The sequence below is a fragment of the Galeopterus variegatus genome, unplaced genomic scaffold (genome assembly GCF_000696425.1).
Source record: "Galeopterus variegatus unplaced genomic scaffold, G_variegatus-3.0.2 Scaffold2839, whole genome shotgun sequence".
Taxonomy (NCBI): Eukaryota; Metazoa; Chordata; class Mammalia; order Dermoptera; family Cynocephalidae; genus Galeopterus; species Galeopterus variegatus.
Window position 1 is genome coordinate 147,047 of NW_007728950.1, and position 18,801 is coordinate 165,847.

Below are 18,801 nucleotides of genomic sequence, written 5' to 3' on the forward strand. Positions count from 1 at the left end.
TCATACTAGTTTTATGAATTTGTGTGCTGACTTACACATAACTAAACCCTCAGACTCCAATTCTATCTGCTATGACACTCCCGTGCATTCATACTGGAAAGTATATTTAGCATAAGTTTTGGTAAGATTTATAAATTATTTTTTTAAGTATATATTTATATATATTTATATATATAAAAATGGAAAGCAGCTGCGTGTGATTCAAAAACCATGTAACATGGCAGTAGAGTAAATGGGGGGGTGGGGAGCATCAGGGTGAACGGCGTCCTCGCCATGCTGGGGTGGCCATGCTGCCTGTTGGCACGGCCAAGGGAGCCCCCGCCTTGGCCCCCAGCCCCTTCTGCCTGGCAGGAGAACGGTGGCCACCTGTGGGGTTTCTATGCTGGAGAAGCTCCTGCACTGACAATCATCAAAAACCAAAAACCGTGGAATCTAAAATACAGAATCTCTTTGCTGTCTATTAGAGTTTTGGCAACAGGACTGTGACTTATTCGAAAAAACCCAATAGTTCTACTTAATGTCACATGAACAGACAAGACAGTGAGGTATGTGAGGCTTTTCCGGAGTGGTCCGGAGGCTGAAGCGAAGTGTGGGGCCGGCCGTCTAGCGGGTGGGTTTCCGACGTAGCTGTCAAGGGTACGTGTTTCAATAACTGCTACAGGGCGGTCTGGCGAAGGATCCTCTCGCTTCGCTGGCACCGCTTCCCTGCCATGGAATTAGCAATTTGTTAAAGGAACAAACACACCAGGAAAAGCTGCAGAAAAGGTGAGCTGAAGGGAAGGAGTCATATTTACCACCACGTCACTGCACGACACAACACTTGTGCACATGTGCATGAGGTTTACCTGCCCCAGGCGCGATTCGGAAGGCCAGGAACACGGGCTGCAGCGGGAGAAGAGGAGGGGTCAGCCCCACGCATGCAGGGGGCACAGCCCTGCGCCCGCCGCCTCCGCTGGGACCCCCAGACCCCCACATGTCACAAGGGCAGCCTCGAGCCTGGTCCAGGGAGTCGGTGGCCAACGCAGGCAATGCTTGCACGGTCCCATGCGCGCTCGCTAGCGCGGCTGGGACGGGCAGCCGTGGAGGCTCGGGACTGCGCCCTCCTGCTCGGTGAGGAAGGCGCTGTTTCCAGATACATCTGATGCAAAAACTGATGTGAAGAACGGCTAAACAAGCCCCAAGTAAAGTGGGAAGGGAGGGGGACCTGCCCTCAGGCCCACCCCCCGCATCGCGGCAGTGGTCACGGTCAGAGGCCTCGAATGTGAGGAACTGAATTCACTTAATTTGGCTGAAAATGAGACGTGATCTGTCAGCTGGCCTAACCCTTCCCTGAGGACACCTGGCTGCCGCACTTGAGATGCAGTCAGTGTAAGTCACCGTGCCTTCCCCTGACACGCGGAGTCCGTAGTGTTCACCTTCCACAAGCCTGCACAAGCCTGGCAGGAGAAGGCCACTAAAATACTTCAAATGCATACTCAGAAACGGCCTCCAGAAAAAATCAGGTACAGAGGAACCATTTTTTTTTTTTTACAAACAGTAAAATTATGTATCTTATTCTATTGTGACTGGTCATTTCTGCCTTCTTCCTGCCTAGCTTTCTTTTGGTATTTTACTAAAATTAAATAAAAACAGACCAACTTGGCTTAACTCTGTGAAGCTGGACTAGGGAGACAGGGCTGAGGATGCAGAAAGGGCCACTCACTGCCCACCCAATGGCCGTCCAGCACTGGCCTGGCCCTGCACACGACGCAGAGTACGTCACCTTGTGGTCTCCCATGCAGACGTTGGGCCCGATGTGGTCGTAGGTGACAACCTTCTCCTCGCTCTCCGACTGGAAAAAGCAAACACAGGGGCTGGTGTAGAGAGGCTGGGGACACCCCAGGGTCCCGCTTGGGAGGTGACAGGCAGGACTTGGGGGTTTCCTGGGGAGCAGAGAGGTGGGTGGGGACATCCCTGTGAATGAACCACCGTTGCCCGCCCCACCCACTCCCCGCGGGGCTCTGGCTGGTGCAGAGCTGTCCATGCACTGCCACCCCTCAGAGAGTGTGGCCAGCCCATGGGGAAGGTTCTGTGGTTCTGGCAGCAGCTCAGCACCTTGGCCGGATCTTCTGGCTGAGAGGGATCGTACTTCTAGAAAGACCAAGGCTCCCCGGGGGCTGGGGTGACAGGTCCCTGACTGCACGTGCTCTGGACCTGGGAGGGGAGGGCATAGGGGCCTCCCTCGTCACCGCAGTTAGTACAACTTAGAAGTTTTTCTTCAAGTGTGCCCCCGATCGAAGTAGCTCATCTATTTCCCTTCTTCCCTGTGTACATGTGTTTCTGACAGCTTGTTCTTGTAACCCAGAACTCTCTGTTCAAAGGAGAACAGAGGACACTGAATTCCACGCCACTACACAAAGCAATCTGCGCATATTAATGAGCCCCGCGTGCACACACTTCCTCACTGCCCGCAGCCGCGCGGGCTCCGGAGATGCCTTTATTTTGGGTGCAACCACAAAGGGTTTGTTGCTGGTCATCAGTCAGCCCTGACTGGGCTGGAATTTTACATCTGCAGCTGAGGTATCCGAGACTATAAAGTTACAACTGAATTATCTTTAATGCAGTAGGAAGCTTAAGGTCAGATTTACTTTCCAGCATGTTCGCCTGCCAGAAAGTATAAAAACACAACCCTCGGCACTGTACGCGTGAGCACTTTCCAATCTTCCACAAGCATGTCGCTGCCTCCGCAAAGTGGTGAAACATTCATCAAATGCAGCGTGGCAATTTACAAAGGCAGCATAAAATTGTGGATTTCCAACTGCATAATCTTTGGACAGATAAACAGATGACAGCGGGCGCAGCAGGACGCAGGCACGGCTCGCTGAGCATTCGTCACCAAGGCTCCGAGCAGTGCTCCGCTGCGCCCCAGCCACCTCTCATGTTTTAGGGCTGGGGAAGCAGAACGGAGCGTGATGGCGAGGTGGCGGTGTGTGGCGTGATGGATGAGGCTGCGGAAGCTGCTCAGGGCCCGTCTGCTGGGCCCATGGTGCCCACCCTGCTGGGCAGCCCGGGGGGGAGGCCTGTCCAGACTCCAGCCCCCATTCAGTGGCCGGCACCAGGTGTGCTTGGTCGTCAGCCTCACTGAAAGCAGAGCTGTCTCCCACTGTGGATGCAAAGTAGCCGAGTAGACACGAGCGAGCACAGAGCAGGTGAAAATGCCGCCGTCCCTGCTAATGCCCCCCCCACGGCAGCGCGGTGCAGGGGGGAGCTTGGATCCTGCCAGCTTCTACCGGCCATTCTAAGCCGTATGCTGTCTCCAGGAGTTCACTGCAAAATGCAGTTTTTGTGACGAGACATATCCCAGTAGCTGCTGTCTGTCTCTTCTCTATCCCTGGAAGCTCCTGCTCTGGCCAGCAGCCCTACTCCATGTCCCCCTGCATGCCCTGTGCTCAGAGCCAGCAGCTATGAGCTCTGGTGACTCCACCGCAGGCCTCACGTCTACACTGTTATCTCCTTGGAGCCCATGAGCAAGCCCAGGCCAGACAGGTGCCCAGGGCTGGCTCCGGTTCCAGTGTCCAGACATGGCTCTGTTCAAGGAGGCCTCAGTAAGGAAGTGGCCCCAAGTGGCCTTCCTTAGTGATGGGCCAGGGGTGACAGGGTGTCTGCCAATGAGGCCAGAAGGTAGGGCTGCCAAGACTGCCCCTGCCCCGACAGCGCCAGAGCCAAGCTTGCTGCAGACCCCAGGGGCTTCTGGCCAAGGGGCCCCCTTTTCCAGCCCAGGCCCCCCGCCTGGCAGGTTCCTCCCCCATGGCCAGGCACCAAGCAGCACTGTGCCCAGGGTGCTCAAGGGCATGGGGAAAGGCAGCAAGGAGCCCGGGCCCAGGGAGACAGCCTGCGCTGAAGAGGCGGCAGGGCCACCCACTGAGCAGGGGAGGCACCTCACAGGCCATCAGGGCATGGGGGCTTTGGGGTGGTGTGACACCCGGGGAGCACCTTTGGGGCTCAACCCTTCCTGACTGGGATCCCTCTGACTGTCCCCAGGGATGATGTGGCAGTTTGAGGGGCCCAGGCACAGGAACACAGATGGGGGCAGCCAGGGTGACCCTAACAGCAACATAGTGAGGTTGGGGGCTGGGTGGAGGGGCTCCAGCCACTGATCTGGGCCTGGGCAGTGGGGACTCGGGGCACAGCCCACAAGGCCCCAGGCCCACTGTGCGCTGCCAGGGTCTACTCCCTCCTCAGCCACCAACCCACAGCAAGGTCAGAGACCCGTGGCTGTGACACAGCATCGGCATAAACTCACGTTCCATTATTATATTTTTTCACTGACGGTTGACAAAAATCAATTTAGATACTGATTCTTTTGAAAACACTTTTATATTAAAGTGTGAAAAAATGAAAAACCCTGGAAAATCATGCGAAATCTGAACATTTCCTAACACCCAGTGTACCACATTATCTCCTGAAAGTGTTGCCCATTCATTTTTAACTCAACAAGCCCAAGTATGAACCTGGCTCTGGTTTACAACTTAAGAAAATAACTACAGATATTTCTCCCATGCGTGAGAGCCTACGAGCTCTTTTATGGACAAGAGCACATTTAATTCCCAGGATCCAATAAACTATGATTTTTAAACACTACCTGATGACCAGTGTTTCAAACTCAAAAAGACACTGGGGACTCATGGGAGCCCCTCGGGCCTGAGCACGGCTGGGACGTGACCGAGCATGTAGGTTCAGCTCTCCACAAGTGAGGTCAGGGCTTCACCTGGGAGCACCCCTCAACTGGGCAGCCCGGCCCCCCAGGGACCAGGCTGGATGCTGACCTGGGACCCTGCGTCCCTCCGAGTGGCTGGTCCCAGTGGCTCACACTTACCTTCAGCACCAGCTCCTTGGCAGATGGGGACATGAGGATGCGGTCACACCAGGCGGGGCACCGGGTGTTCATGTACTGCTCACCCTGGCTGGAGTCCTCGCTGTATGGGTAGCTGCAGAGACACAAGGGCAAAGGGTCAGCCAGCACCACGCCCAACCGTCCTCCGCGCTCCCCTGGGAAGGCTGTGTGGACTCTCTCCTGATGCATCTCAGCATGGCCAGTGCTACCCAGGGAAAGAACACTGGCACAGAAGTTTCTAGAGCATAAAACCAAATGCACAATTTAAGTCTTTACATCAAACTTAGTTTTTATGTGAAACTAAGTTTTAGTTTGAGCACAGTATCTTCAGATAAATCATTCCTTTAAAAAAATGCGATCATCTATTAAGCTTTGTTTTCTCAACGTGGTTTAAAGTACAGTGGAAACCTGCATGGGAAGAAGCGGCGTCAGGTGTCCTGGCCCCTGCAATGCTCACGCGCCCAGTTCAGCTGTCCCCTCTGCCCTCCCCACAGCCCCGTGACTCAGACCGTTCATTGCTTGAAATGCCTGTAGATGCAGGTGAATTCAGTGTGCAGCGTGGTCTACAGATAGCTCAGGCTGTGTCTCCCCCTCAACCTGCTCCAAATGCAGTTCCTATTTTGGGAAGTGTGTTCAGGTGCTCAGGCCATGACTGTGGGGTCCTGTGGGTGACTGTCCCTAGCTCACTGCCCTCCAGACCCTGCCCGTTTCCTCTGTGGGTCCATGAAACAGAGCTCTAGCCACCCAGCCTTGACCAGCCAGCGAGACCACATAAGCAGAAACAGGTGGGGATGTGCCAACATCCTGCATCGTCCTGGGGGGCTGTTGTCCCTGCCCTGGGTGACCACACTGCCCTGCACTGGCCTCGTTGCACCTGCAGTGCCATCCCCGGCTCTCCTGACGCACACAGCAGGGCGGGCCACAGTAAGTGGGCCTGATCTGGCTCCTCCTGACCCCTCCAGCCTCCCAGCCGCAGTCACCCACCCCCTCCCGTGTCTGGAGCACACTTCCCCCTGGGCCAACCCTGACCCGCCATCTTGGTTAAGACTGAAGGGCCCACCCCCAGACGGGCCCCTTGACTGGGCGGCGGTCCCAGTGCGGAGTATCTGCTGCTCCACACACTGGCCTTCAGCAGAGTCCAGGAGTTTTCCTTGTAAAAGTCTAACGTGTTTTTAGGTTAACTACAGGATGCCACAAAGCGTGCGTTGAGAACCGCACCTCATTCCCTGCCGGGGATTCCCACGGGCCTAGCGGGAACGGAAGACTGCCGCTGCTTTACCAGGATGATCCCGTCATCAGCACCTGTTGGGTGTGACTCTGGAGGCCTCTGGGAGGGGCCCCTCTCCCTCTGCTCTCAGGCCCAGGGTGAGGCCTAATGTCTAAAAATGGCGGTGACACGCAGCACATGTTTTCTGCCTGACTGGGAGTTCTCAGTCCTCCCTGTCCTCCGGAGGGAGCGACACGCTTTTACCAGAAGCCCTGACTCTGACCCTAGCCTTGCACAGGGTATCACTGCTTCACCCGATTAGAGACTCAAAATCTCTGTAGCTCCCACTTGTAACAACGTTATATTTTTAAAGAGTATGGAAAACTAAATACCCTGCACATTTTTTTCGGGGAAAGTGGTAAGCCAGTGTCCTACCCTATTTCCACACGGCGTGGCTCACCCCATCCCATCAGTGGCTTATGAAGGAAGCGAACGGCCCCAGCTGGGACCAGCCCTGCCGTGGACACGTTCCAGTAAGGACAATCGAGGGATGGGCCCTGCAGTGGGACCCATGCCAGCTGTGGGGTCGGGGCCCACACATGCCCACCCCACGCTTCCAAAGGATGAGACATGCTGAGTCACACTTGGCGGGACTGACAGGGCCAGGGAGCCAGGTGGGCTGGAGGCTGGGGTGGGGGTGGCCGCAGCTGCAGAGCTGTCGCCAGGCGCTGGGCCGGGCGGTTTGCACGGTGTGAATTTCTGTGTTTCTCCGAGCGGCTGTGTTGAAGGACGTTCTTGGCTATGGTCAGGTGCAGGACACATTTACTCAGAGAAACCTGTGACCTCTCGCCAGCTCAGCTCAAGTGCGGCAGGGCATCTCCGTGAAAACCGCTCGCACCCACCGCCTGCTTCTCGCAGCTGCCGAGCAGCAGCTACTTGCTCTACGTTAGAGCGCCCTCCGGCTGGCTTTTCTGTGTCGAATGTGTAAGCCAGGAGGGAGCATCCCACCTGCGGCTGGTGAGGTCGCGTCACCCAAATGACTCTGTCCCTGCCGCTGTGCCCTGGGCCTGGTGCTATATTCAGACGAAGGTTGTGTGCGGCTAACACATGGCCCCATAGGGCTTTACAAGGCCTGGCTTTAAAATCATCACTCGAGATGCCACTTAGGAAGGAAACAGGGTTGAATCTACGTGCCTCTAGAAAACACCATTTCATACCCATGTCAGAATCCTCCCATCCCAAGCACCCGCTGGTCAGGGTCTCCTGAGGCTGCACCATGACTCCACAGACCCCCACGGGATGCACCCAGGACCAGAGTTCACGTGAACCCCGGGTTCTGCTTTGCAACAGCACACTAAGGGCAGCTCTGAGATAAGCCCGTGAACAATGGGCTCTCGCTCTGCACGCAACCTCACAGTGTGAGGGCCTGCACCGCCCGATGCCCTCGCGGCACCCAGAGAGGCCGGCAGCACGGTGGGCCAAGAGCACCGCCCTCTGCCCACGGGGACAGGATCTGTCGCTGCGCAGACAGACTGGGCTCCAGTGATGAGTAACAGGCAGGAACAGGGACAGCCAGCACGGTTGTGGCTTCCAGAACAGCCCTTTGGCCCCAGTCTGCACTGAGAAGGGAGTCCGGGCCCTGCGTGCCCTTGGTGCCTCCGGGATCAGGACAGATCCTGGCTGTCATGGAGTGTCCACAGGGCGGATGGTGGGGCCTGTCGGGGGCAGTGCCCTCACCTCTGCAGCCTGGGGGCGCTCCCCATGGCCCCTAATGAATGAAGAGAAAGCACATGAGGTTTCAGACGGGTCAGGGTAGACACCCTCAGTCCTGCTCCCTCCTCTGCCCACAGGACGAGGCGGTGCTGTCTGCAATGATTGATGCAGACTGCTGTGCACGCAGACTTATCTGAAAGCAAACCTGGGCAGGGTGGGGTCCCGGACAGGCAGTCCTCTGCCCCACGCAGCCCAGGGAGTGATGGCACAATCGCGGCAGTGGTGATAACAGTAGCAGTTGCCACCTGGGCTCACGCCTCGCAGCCTCCCTCAGGATGTGGGCAGCGGCCCTCTGCCAGTCTCTCTGGCCAACTGTTTGCCCATGGCCTGGCCCAGCCGACTGCCCTGCTGACAAGGCTTAGGATCCAGCGGGCCAGGCCGCACACAGCGCAGCCGATCAGCACAGAGCACAAAGCCGTACTGTGTGTGTCTGCGCAGGGCAGGGCTGGGTAGGTGGGGATCCCACGGGCTCGGGAAAGGCCCAGAGGAAATGGGGTGGGTGGGTCTTTACTGTGTTTCTTGGCCCTTCCTGAACCCCAGGCAAGCACGTTTACATGAGTCCCCCAAGTGCTGTTCTCGGAGGACAGGAGAAACAGCAGAGTGTCTGGCCCACCCCTCCCGTGGCACGAGGGCAGGAAGCCCCTCCGGCACTCTCACCTGGTAAAACACTAGCTGTTCCCAATTACCATGCTGCATTGTGACAGTGACATGGCCACTGCAGACACACCCAGCATGGAGTATGTCACAGAGAATAACGGTCTTGACCGGAGCCCGCCCAAAAGCGTGTCATTGAAAACATTTCTACGCTCATGTGAGGGCTGACGTCACGGCAGACAACAGTGGCTTCAACACCTGGTCTCAAAGACACCGGCTGCTACTGAAATTCCTGAGAAAGGGAAAACTACGATCACAGAAGAAGAGCTGGACCGTGAGAACATGGCAGCGCTGAACTGTGGAGCAGAACTCGGCAGCGGGAACGTCCTCCGAGTGCGTCCCGGGGGGCTGCCGACAGCGCCCCACTTGCCCTGGGGTGACCAGGGCTGGTGGTTCCTGACTGCTCGTCTGTAGCGCCCGCCCTGGGGTGTGCATGGGCTGTGCCCAGTCAGACGACACCCTTGCACCCTGCCTGAGCACCCGGGCTTGGCAAACGGAGATCTCATCCTTCTTGAGCTAATTTTACATATATAATTATTATTACATTTTAGATACAAGTCTACATGCAGGAGAACTTTAAAGTATGGCCCACAAAAAGGTTGAAAAGGCCCTCCTAATCCTTAATTTTAAAACACAGGCATGCGTCGCTTGACACATTCTGAAAAATGTGTCGCTAGGCGACCCATCCTGTGCGAGCATCACGAGCGCACCCGCACAAACCTGGAGGGTGCAGCCGACCACACGCCGAGGCTGCACAGCACACACGGCGTCATCTCAGGGGCCACCATCATACACGTGTCTGCAGTTGACCAACACATCCACCGTGCGGTGCGTGACCATAAACGTGCCCAGTAGAGAGAGACAACCTCTCTGGCTGGACTTGTCCAGGGCAGTTCATCCCAGTGTTATTTGTGCTTCTGTCTTTTTCAAACGCTAAGACTTGATCTCATTCTGTAATTAATTTGCTCAACAGTCACACTCCTTTCCCAAGCTGAGAGCCAACCCGTCTTTGGGAAGGAGCGGTTCTCCCCACTTGACTTCCTCTGAGTAAGTCAGATACTTGGGCAAGTTTTCATGGGTCGATACCGGGCTTCTATGTTTTTCTATTTTATCAGTAAACTTCATAGGTAAGTGCGACACACACAGGCAGAGTGCACACGTGGAAGGGCTGCCTGCCAAGTGATCACGCCCACGTGGCTGACCCCAGCAGGAAGCCACATCTGCGAAGGCTGCGATGGTGGCTCCAACCCCGCGGCTGGCCGGTCTGGCCAGCCAGGACCCGCGCGGAATGGAGCCGCGGGCTGTGCTCTTCTGTGTCTGCGCTGCTCTCGCGCACTGCGACTCCAGATCGACTCAGAGCTGTGTGCTCCGAATGGCGGAACTGGTTGCTGTTCACTGCTGTGCGGCATTCCGTTCCCATGCTGGGGACCCTTTCCACCGCTTGTGGGCATTTTGGTTATTTCCAGTTCAGGGCTAGTTCTTGGAATGTAGTATGTGGACTCCTGGGGGCATCCTGGACATTTTCAGGGGGGGTCTGTAAGGTAAGACTACATTCATAACAACACTAAGATATTATCTGCCATCTTCATGGTGTGGACCCTGTGCTGATGGGTGACAGTCACGGCAGTGAGGCTGCGGCACCTGAGCGGGGCCTGGGCAGTGGCCTGGTGGGGCCGGGCAGCTTCGTGCTCACAGCCAAAGGAAGCCGGATCCACCACAAGTGTCCCCGGTGAGCAGTACAAGTGTTACCTGTATTGAAGCTTGAGCCTGGGAAGTCAGATTTTTAGGATTCGGTGGGATGAGCAGGGGCGTCCAGGAAGCGTCCTGCCCCACCCCGAGGGGTGGCACGGCCTCTGCGTTCCCGCTGGCAGCAACACGGCCGCTCATCTTCACCCACAGCAGTTTTTGGTAGAAAGACTGACAGGCAAAGCCGTGGTTACTCAGACGTGGTAGCTGACCGGCACTTTCTCCTGAGGGGCGGATGGGCCTGCCTCTTCGGGTACACAACTAGCAGTATTTGCTGCTGGCGACAAAATTTAAGCTTTCAAGAAAAAACTACAAGTTTGGAAAATGTATTCGCCCATGAGCCTGACAAGACCCCACCCACAGACTCCTCTGCTGAGATCAGGGTGTCCTGACAAAGGTGCTGTCTGCGCCGGGAGTGGGATGTGCCGACACCAGACCCTGCCTGCACAGTGGCCCAGGATGTCCAAAGCACTGCCACCAGCCCACTCTGGGGGCCGAAACTGTGCTCCCAGTGCCAGGAGCTGATGGTCACGGACACGGTTTCAGAGTCCACGCTGCAAGCCGGTGTGGAGTGGGGCTGCCACGACCTGCAGAGAAGCAGCTACAACGCCCCTTCCCAGCACACATCTGTGCGTGAGGCCAGCGTGGCTCTGCCACTTCAACTAAGCCATGGCGGCAGGGGACCAGACCCCACGTCATCTGTGAAGCTAAACTTGCCACTCTTCTCACAAAGTGTTTTTTGTTTGGAAAATATTTTTTCATAAAAACGTTATTTATGTTAACCTGTAACGGCTTTCTTATTATTTTTAAAAGAATAAATATTTAAAAATTTAAGGTAACTATTGATATGACCCACAAAAATGAAACCTCTTTGGGGCCCTTGATACTTTTAAGAGCATAAAGGGCTGCTGAGCCCAAATAGGCCCAAGCCACAACTCCCATGACTGTCCCCAAGACGTTAAATGTCAGCTGTGTGATGGTTGGACATTAATTACTAAGGTTTTTGTCCTTAAAAAATGGAAAGGTTCAGTCACCTCACGACTTAAAGCTGTTCACAGACACTTTGCTATTATTTAAAGTGAGCCTCGATGAGACAAGGGAAACAGGCATCATTTTCAACCTGTGAAGAGTTCACACGGTGAGATGAGCCACGAGCGGGGCCCAAGGACACCTGGGCAGAGGACACACAGCACGTGCAGATGCAGGAGCCGCTCGGCCTCGGCCACTACAGAAGCCGGTGTATGGCGCAGAGAGGCCGTGTCTCCACGGCCGGCGTGACCTGCTGGGAATGTTGAGTTCTCTGGCTTCGGTCATGTGAGGCTTCAGAGGGGGTCCTGGGGAGACGGTGGGGTTTGGGCGTGAAGGCTCAGGCACCCAGAGGAAACGGTGACATTCTGCAGGGGGCGACAGGCCACGAGGGGCAGGCAACAGGCACGTGGGGACCTGGACGCTGGTTCTGAAACACACCTCCTCGCTGCACCTTTGCTGCCCGGGGGGACGCTGGGAGCAGCTGCTGCCCCACGATGGTGCCAAGGCAGCGCTACAGCCCGATCTGCACTCCACCTCTGCACTGTAACGCTGACGGCAGCTCTCAACATAACAGTCAGAAACTCACTTCTAGCTGGGGGCATAGAAAGACAGAGGCTTCCGTGGTCACCTTCGGGGTGTTCTGAATCGCTCCCCCTTGTGGCTGCTATCCTAGGGGAACAGCCCACATCTGCGTTGACAAGCGGGAGCTGTTGAGGCTGCTGTCGAGGGCTGGTGTACAGGACCATCTGTCCCTGACCCAAGGGCCCTGGGCCTGGGGAGTGGGGCACTAGGACAAGGTGACGGGCTTATGCCCACCTCGTGCACTTCAGAGGCTAGATGCCATGCGCCTGCCTTACCCACAGCTGCTAGTTTCCACAGAGAAGCCACATGGGCAGGGCCCATGCCCCCACCAAGCCCTCTGTCCACCGATGCTGCTGAGCAGCACTTAGAGCTTTAACACACTTACAAGGGTGTGCAAATGCCAGATAGCACCAGTGGCCCCCACTCAGCCTGAGCCCCAGGTGCTGTCCCTGGCCTGGTGGGGTTGGCAGGTGCCCTCTCAGAGTGCAGGGGTGGGGTCTGGAGGGTCTTTGTGGTGGAGGCAGCAGCAGCCAGGGGTCTGTCCAGCCACCCTCCCATCCGCTCCGCTCCCCTCCCAACTGCCCTGGAAACAGGTCACTTTTGTGGCTGTCCCTAGGGAGGACTACAAACAACTGCCTGGAGTTGAGAACAAGAATTGAAGGTTCCGTGAATGTTGGAAATATCAGCATCTTTTCCAGCAAAACGACAAGTGGATGAAGTCACACCCATCAGGAGTGAGGTTCTCTGAGTCCACGGAGAACAGAGACAAAGAGCTGTGCTGAGGAAAACCCCGACCACTCCCATCCCGAGGCCTGTCAGCGAAAGCAGTGTCTCCAGGGGCTGCCACTGCGGAGATGTGGTGGATACGGACCCCCGGGACTCTGCCCTGGAGTGCACACTGCCCACTCGAGCCACTCCATGGGGACGTGCGCTCGCCCCCACCATGGGGCCTGCAGAGGCACAAGCAGCCGCTGCTTGGGCACTTTGCACTTCTCCCTCATGATCAAAAATACAGACAGATTCTGAAAACCAGGAGCAAAAGAAGAGAGGCCCAAGGCGTCCCTGCACCCTGCCTGCCCCGCAAGACCTGCTGGAAGGAGCAAACAGGCTGGCATGGTGCCCTGCCTGTGCCACACTGAGGCACACATGGGCTGCGGGCCCGGCCTTGGACATGTCTTCTGGAAAGCCCCAGAGTGGCCAGAGTGTGAGGGAGGACCACCCCTGAGACAGGGACACTCTGTCCAGACCTCTTGGCTGGGAGGGAAACAGCCCGGGTAGTGGAGGTCCGTTTTCACAGAACGAAAACATGCCTGGTGAGTCCCAGTCTCAGGGCTGAGGAAGCAGCCAGTGTAGAGGGCACTGCCCTGAGGATGCCCTGGCAGCTAGCACCAGATCCCCTCCAGGCACTCACACTGAGCAGTCATCCAGGACAGGGGCACCACTCCAGCAGAGGGACCTCCCCAGCCAGCGCAGGGCTGTGTCCTCCAGACTACACAGAGGCCGGCCCCCAGTGCACGTGGAACATGGAGTCACACTCTGACGTGTGGACAGGTGCCCAGGAAACAGCCTTGTTCTGAGTGGGGGCTGCCAGCTACTCCCTGGCTAGGCCAGGAGGCCTCACACTTGGTTTCTGGGGGCACGTGTAAGAACAAAGCCCAGGCAGAGGCTCTGCCACCTCGACCTCTTCTAAAGGGGACACTGTCTTCTGCAGCAAACTTCAGCCCAGAACCCTTGTGCAAAGCTTATCTTCTGAAAGAGAGCTGTAGGGCACCTGACCACAAGGTGGGGGGCCAGCCCTGGAGATGAAGGCCGCTTGACCACTGGGGCATGATGGTTCTCTGGGGTGCACCAGGGCAGCCCACACATCCAACAGTCAGACCTCAGACCCACGCAGCACAGGCCCTGAGGTTGTCCTGGGGCTTTCTGCACCAGCCCGTGGCGTGCAGCGATGGAGTGCCAGCCAGCCTCCCCACAGGCAGATGGCACACTCTGGGTGAGGGGTCACCGGCAGCAGCACAGGACAGGAAGGAGTTCATAGAGGCCAGAGTGCCTCGAGTCACTGCCGCCTTCCAGGCAGCTCCTCCTGACTCATTTGAAAACCTCCCCTGCACACCAAAGTGCTCTGTCACTTTCTAGTCTCAGCCCATGGTGCCACCTCTCAGCACACAGAGCAGGGCTGCAGGAAAGCCCATGTCACCAAGCTCTCTCAGGCAGCGTCTGCACCCTGCTCAGTGGGAGGGGCAAATTCCGCCTGCAGGTTGAAGTCCCCAACCACTTCCAACAGTGAGAGAGAGCTCTATGCTGGCAGCTGTGTAAAGTGCACAAAAGTGCTCCCCCACGGATGCACGTGCATATGTGTGCACACACCTACTCATGTGTGTGCATACCCTCATATACATACACACATACACCTTGTGCACACATGTACCCACACCTGTGTGATGCCACCTGCATACTCATGCACACATCCATGCAGTGCTTACACACCACAGTGCACATACCCATGCACATGTGCACACATGTTTACATGTGTACACATAACCATGCATGTTTGCACCAGTTCTGCATACATAACATGTACACCCACATGACATATGCACACACACAAATGCATATGTGGACACACTGCAAACATGCATGTACACCCATGTACTACATGTGTGTGCACAAGTAGCCCATAATCCACTCACATCCTGCACACACTCAAACCCATTCAATGCACACATGGACACACATGCACACAAGTGAGCACACCCATTCACATGCCCATGCACATGCAGAATGCACACACCCACACAGATGTGCACACATCCTGCATGCACATGTATGCACCAGATCATCTATTTTGGTGCAGTCAGAGCACATATCTGGGCAAATCACACAACCACCATTTCTAGTGCCATTGCTCTTCCCCAGCCTACACTTCTGCCTGTGCCATTTCCGGTTTGGAATGGCTCTCCAAACCCCAAGGGGAGCCCATTGGGAGGCTGGGAGCTCTACTTGATGGCCCCACGAACTCAGTTTTTAAAATACAGTAGAACCAAATGGAGGAGGGGCACTGGGTGTGTCCTGCACAGTGGGAGAGCAATAACCCCGGAAGCCTGGGGTTGAGACTCTCACCACAGGTGGAGAAAAGATGAGGACAGAATTATCACTCTCAGCTGGTTGCTCTCTTCTGACCACAGAAAGGGCAGGAGGAGGGGCAGTTTGCACAGGGAGCACACAGATGCACAACATGCAAAACACACAACACACACAAGTCCACACACGCACACACACACACACATGTCCACATACGCAGACACACAACACACACAGACACAACACACACATCAACACAGACAACACAGTGCATCCACACATGCACACACGTGCACACAGAAACACACAAGGCGTACATACGCAGACACACAACACACACAGACACAACACACACATCAACACAGACAACACACGTGCATCCACACATGCACACACGTGCACACAGAAACACACAAGGCGTACATGTGCACAAATGCACACACAGACATACGTGTACACAGAGGCACAACAAAGAGGCACATACAGGCACACATGTACACACAGGCACACAGCACACACACAAGTGTACACAGGGGCACAACACACAGAGGCACATACAGGCACACACACAGAGACGTGCCGATGCAATGGAGGTGAGGACATTGGAAACATTACCTGGTTTATCCAGCTAGCAGAGTATTTCTTACCTGGGGGGGAACGAGATGTCCAGTTCACACAGCCTGTCCTTAAAGACAGATAACTCTTTGTCAAATTCCAGGAGCTAAAGAAAGGAAGAAGAAAACACAGTCACTTCATGTTTCCTCACCAGCGCACGGAGATCTGTATGCAGCTGGGCCACTCATAACTTCCTGGAAACATGCACAGCTCAAGCATTCGGTGTGACATCTGCCCTACCCAGACCACCACATCACCAGAAAGACCGGTGGGTGCCCACCAGGCTCCAGTGTCCAGCTGTGGTGCTTCTGGCAGTGGAACCTGCATTGACAAGCTCTGCTCACCTGGAGACACATGCAGGGGGCCCCTTCTCTGGTGATGACCTGATACGCACCCACACCCTCGGGCCGCACTGCTGTGGACACGGCAGACTGTGGACACAGGACACCGTTGCCTCAGCAGTCCTCTCGGAGCCTCTCCTCTCTAGCGAGGGGGCGTGCCTTCTCAGCAGAAGGGACACAGCTCCTGCTGTGCCCACAGCCTAAAGTTACTCACAGAGCAAGTAATGTTGACTTTGCATGAGTAGGTCAAAGAAGTGGCCCAAGTGTGCACACAGGTGAGACTCTGGCAGCAGTGTGGGCAGGAAAGAGGCAGCAACAGCCTCAGCCCTGAGGACTCTCCGGAGACAAGCCCCGAGAGGGCATCGTGCCCCAGCCCACAGGCCGCAACTCTGAGTGGCCACCATGTGCACCCTGCGGGATATGCCTTCGCTAATCATGTTCCATCCCACAGCGGCGCCGGAGCATGGCACTGCACAGGGGCTCCCCTCAAAAGCACACCATGTCCTCACTCTGTCCTGCCAGCTCATCCATCATTCCTGAAACGTGCAATTAGCAGCCTCGTGTACGCAGTAATTACCCATGTATCAGGCTGCTACCTGCACCTCCTGTACCAGGCCCCCTGACTGTTCCTCACCAGGCCAGAACTTGGTGTGATCAGGGCCAGATCGGGGTCAGGTCACAGGGAAACAGCCAAAATCTCCACCAGAAATAGTCATGTTTATGATGTTGGCAAGTGACTGCACAACAGGACGGTAGGGACAAACCAAAGCTACCTTCTGCACACATGGGGCAACTTCAAACCCAGCTGCCTTGCTCCAGTCTGACACCCAGGACGCCCTGGACACTCACACTTGAGTCACAGCAAGCCTCAGACTCTAGCTGGTGAGGCTCAGACACAGAGGGTGGGGCCTGGAGCCCATGGGGGGGAAGACCCCAAAGGCAAACCTCACCCCCCTCCGTGCTGCCCCTCATGGCCACCAGGCTGGGGGGACCCCACAGGGGAGGCACAGGCAGCTCGATTTTCATGACACCCAATGGCCCTGCTGCCTCCACACCAAGATGAGGCTCAAGGTCCACAGCAAGGGAGAGACTCACTCCAGGGCCAGCCTCTTCAGGAACAGGCCCCAAGTCAGCCCCTCAATGTGGCAGGATGGAGCAGAAGCCTCGGAAGAGACATCCCACCTTCAAGGGCAAAGCACGTATGTGGCTCTGGACCAATCCTGCACTTACACGTGTGTCAGCATGTATGAATCTACTTGTGCATGTGCACTGTGAGTGTATATGTGTCTGCTGTGCATGAGTGCACGTGTCTGTACGAGTGCACTTGCGTGTATGCACTATGAGCGTACCCGAGTGTCTGCATGTACGAGTGCACTTGCGTGTATGCACTATGAGCGTACCCGAGTGTCTGCATATACGAGTGCACTTTAGCATGCACTATGAGCGTACCCGAGTGTCTGCATGTACGAGTGCACTTTAGCGTGCACTATGAGCATACCCGAGTGTCTGCATGTACGAGTGCACTTTAGCGTGCACTATGAGCGTACCCGAGTGCATGTACGAGTGCACTTTAGCGTGCACTATGAGCGTACCCGTGTGTCTACATGTACGAGTGCACTTTAGCGTGCACTATGAGCGTACCCGAGTGTCTGCATGTACGAGTGCACTTTAGCGTGCACTATGAGCGTACCCGTGTGTCTGTATGTATGCATATACGTATAGATACACTTACATTTACACATGGAGGCCTATTAAACGTGTCACATCTGGATCATCTGGAGCTTGAATTCATGGCCTTCCCACATCAGTGACAGAATAGTCCTGATCCCAGCGTGAGTCCCACTGGTGTCTTGGTGGAGAGATGAGGAAGGGAAGGTCTATGGGGTACCAGGCGGGGGCAGGGCCCTTGTGCTGATGTGGGTGGGCTGTGCACTAGTGGGGTACTTCAGTGGGTACTGACGTGGTTTTGGCCGCTGCGATAGATGAGAGGTGCTCACAGCGTGCTTGGCCTGTAGCTGCTGGCCTGCGTGAGATCGGGAACCAGACTTTACAAGTATCTAAGGGGAACTGCTGAGTCAGAAGGCCACAGCCGATGGGTACATTTGACAAAAAGGACCAACAGCAGCTTCCCTGACTCTCATGACACAAAGTCAAGATGGCCAGAGTGCCAGCCTTCACCATCCCCAGTGCTGTCAAATCTTCTCTTCCTGCCACATCATTCACTGAGACCTTTGAAGAAGGGAAGCCCCGTGGATACAGTGAGTCTGTGCGAGACCTCCCTGCCCCCGTCCCCAGAGGCCCGAGACCTCCCCACCCCCGCCCCCAGAGGACTGAGACCTCCCCACCTCCACCCCCAGAGGCGCAAGACCTCCCCACCCCCGCCCCCCCCAGAGGTGCCTGCACCTTGGACAGATGTTTTATGAATCCCACGGGTGTCTCTGCACTGCTGCTGAACATGCACATGTCTGCAAAGAACAGCCCACTCCACCCGTGTGTTTTTAAGCCGCACGCAGGCGTTCTCACTCCTGCTTGTCCCTGCCCTGCTCCTGAAGCGCAGTTGACCCTGGTCTCTGAGGATCAGCCCGGCGGGGCTGTGGCTCTCGATTCCAGGGCGTGTTTATTCTGGCCAGTGTTCTTCAAGGATGAGTTGGCTGCTTATGAAATTCTGTTAGCAGTGTTTTCCCTTAGCTCTTTGATCAAATCATGCTGTTACCTCCTGGTTCTAGAAGCCCACTGCCAGTTTCATCCTTGTAGGGCAACTATCCTACATTTTTCTCAGATTGATTTTAAAGGCTGGCTGGTTAGCTCACTTGGGAGAGCGTGGTGCTGGTAACACCAAGGTCAAGGGTTTGGATCCCTGTACTGGCCAGCCACCAAAGCACAAAAAACCCTTGTCTGTG

At 55.9% G+C, this 18,801-nt stretch overlaps 1 protein-coding gene across 1 annotated transcript in view; it reads right to left on the minus strand.

The window, feature by feature from the left end:
* LOC103599063 (type I inositol 1,4,5-trisphosphate 5-phosphatase-like) overlaps positions 1-18,801 on the minus strand; it is an 83,122-nt gene continuing 64,321 nt past the window's right edge. Inside the window, exons 9-13 of the mRNA XM_008583150.1 lie at positions 15,593-15,666; positions 4,856-4,967; positions 1,763-1,831; positions 846-882; positions 1-705 (exon numbers count right to left, since the gene is read on the minus strand). Of these exons, the coding sequence (XP_008581372.1) occupies positions 656-705; positions 846-882; positions 1,763-1,831; positions 4,856-4,967; positions 15,593-15,666 (342 nt within the window). The 3' untranslated portion in view covers positions 1-655. The remainder of the gene's footprint in view (positions 706-845; positions 883-1,762; positions 1,832-4,855; positions 4,968-15,592; positions 15,667-18,801) is intronic.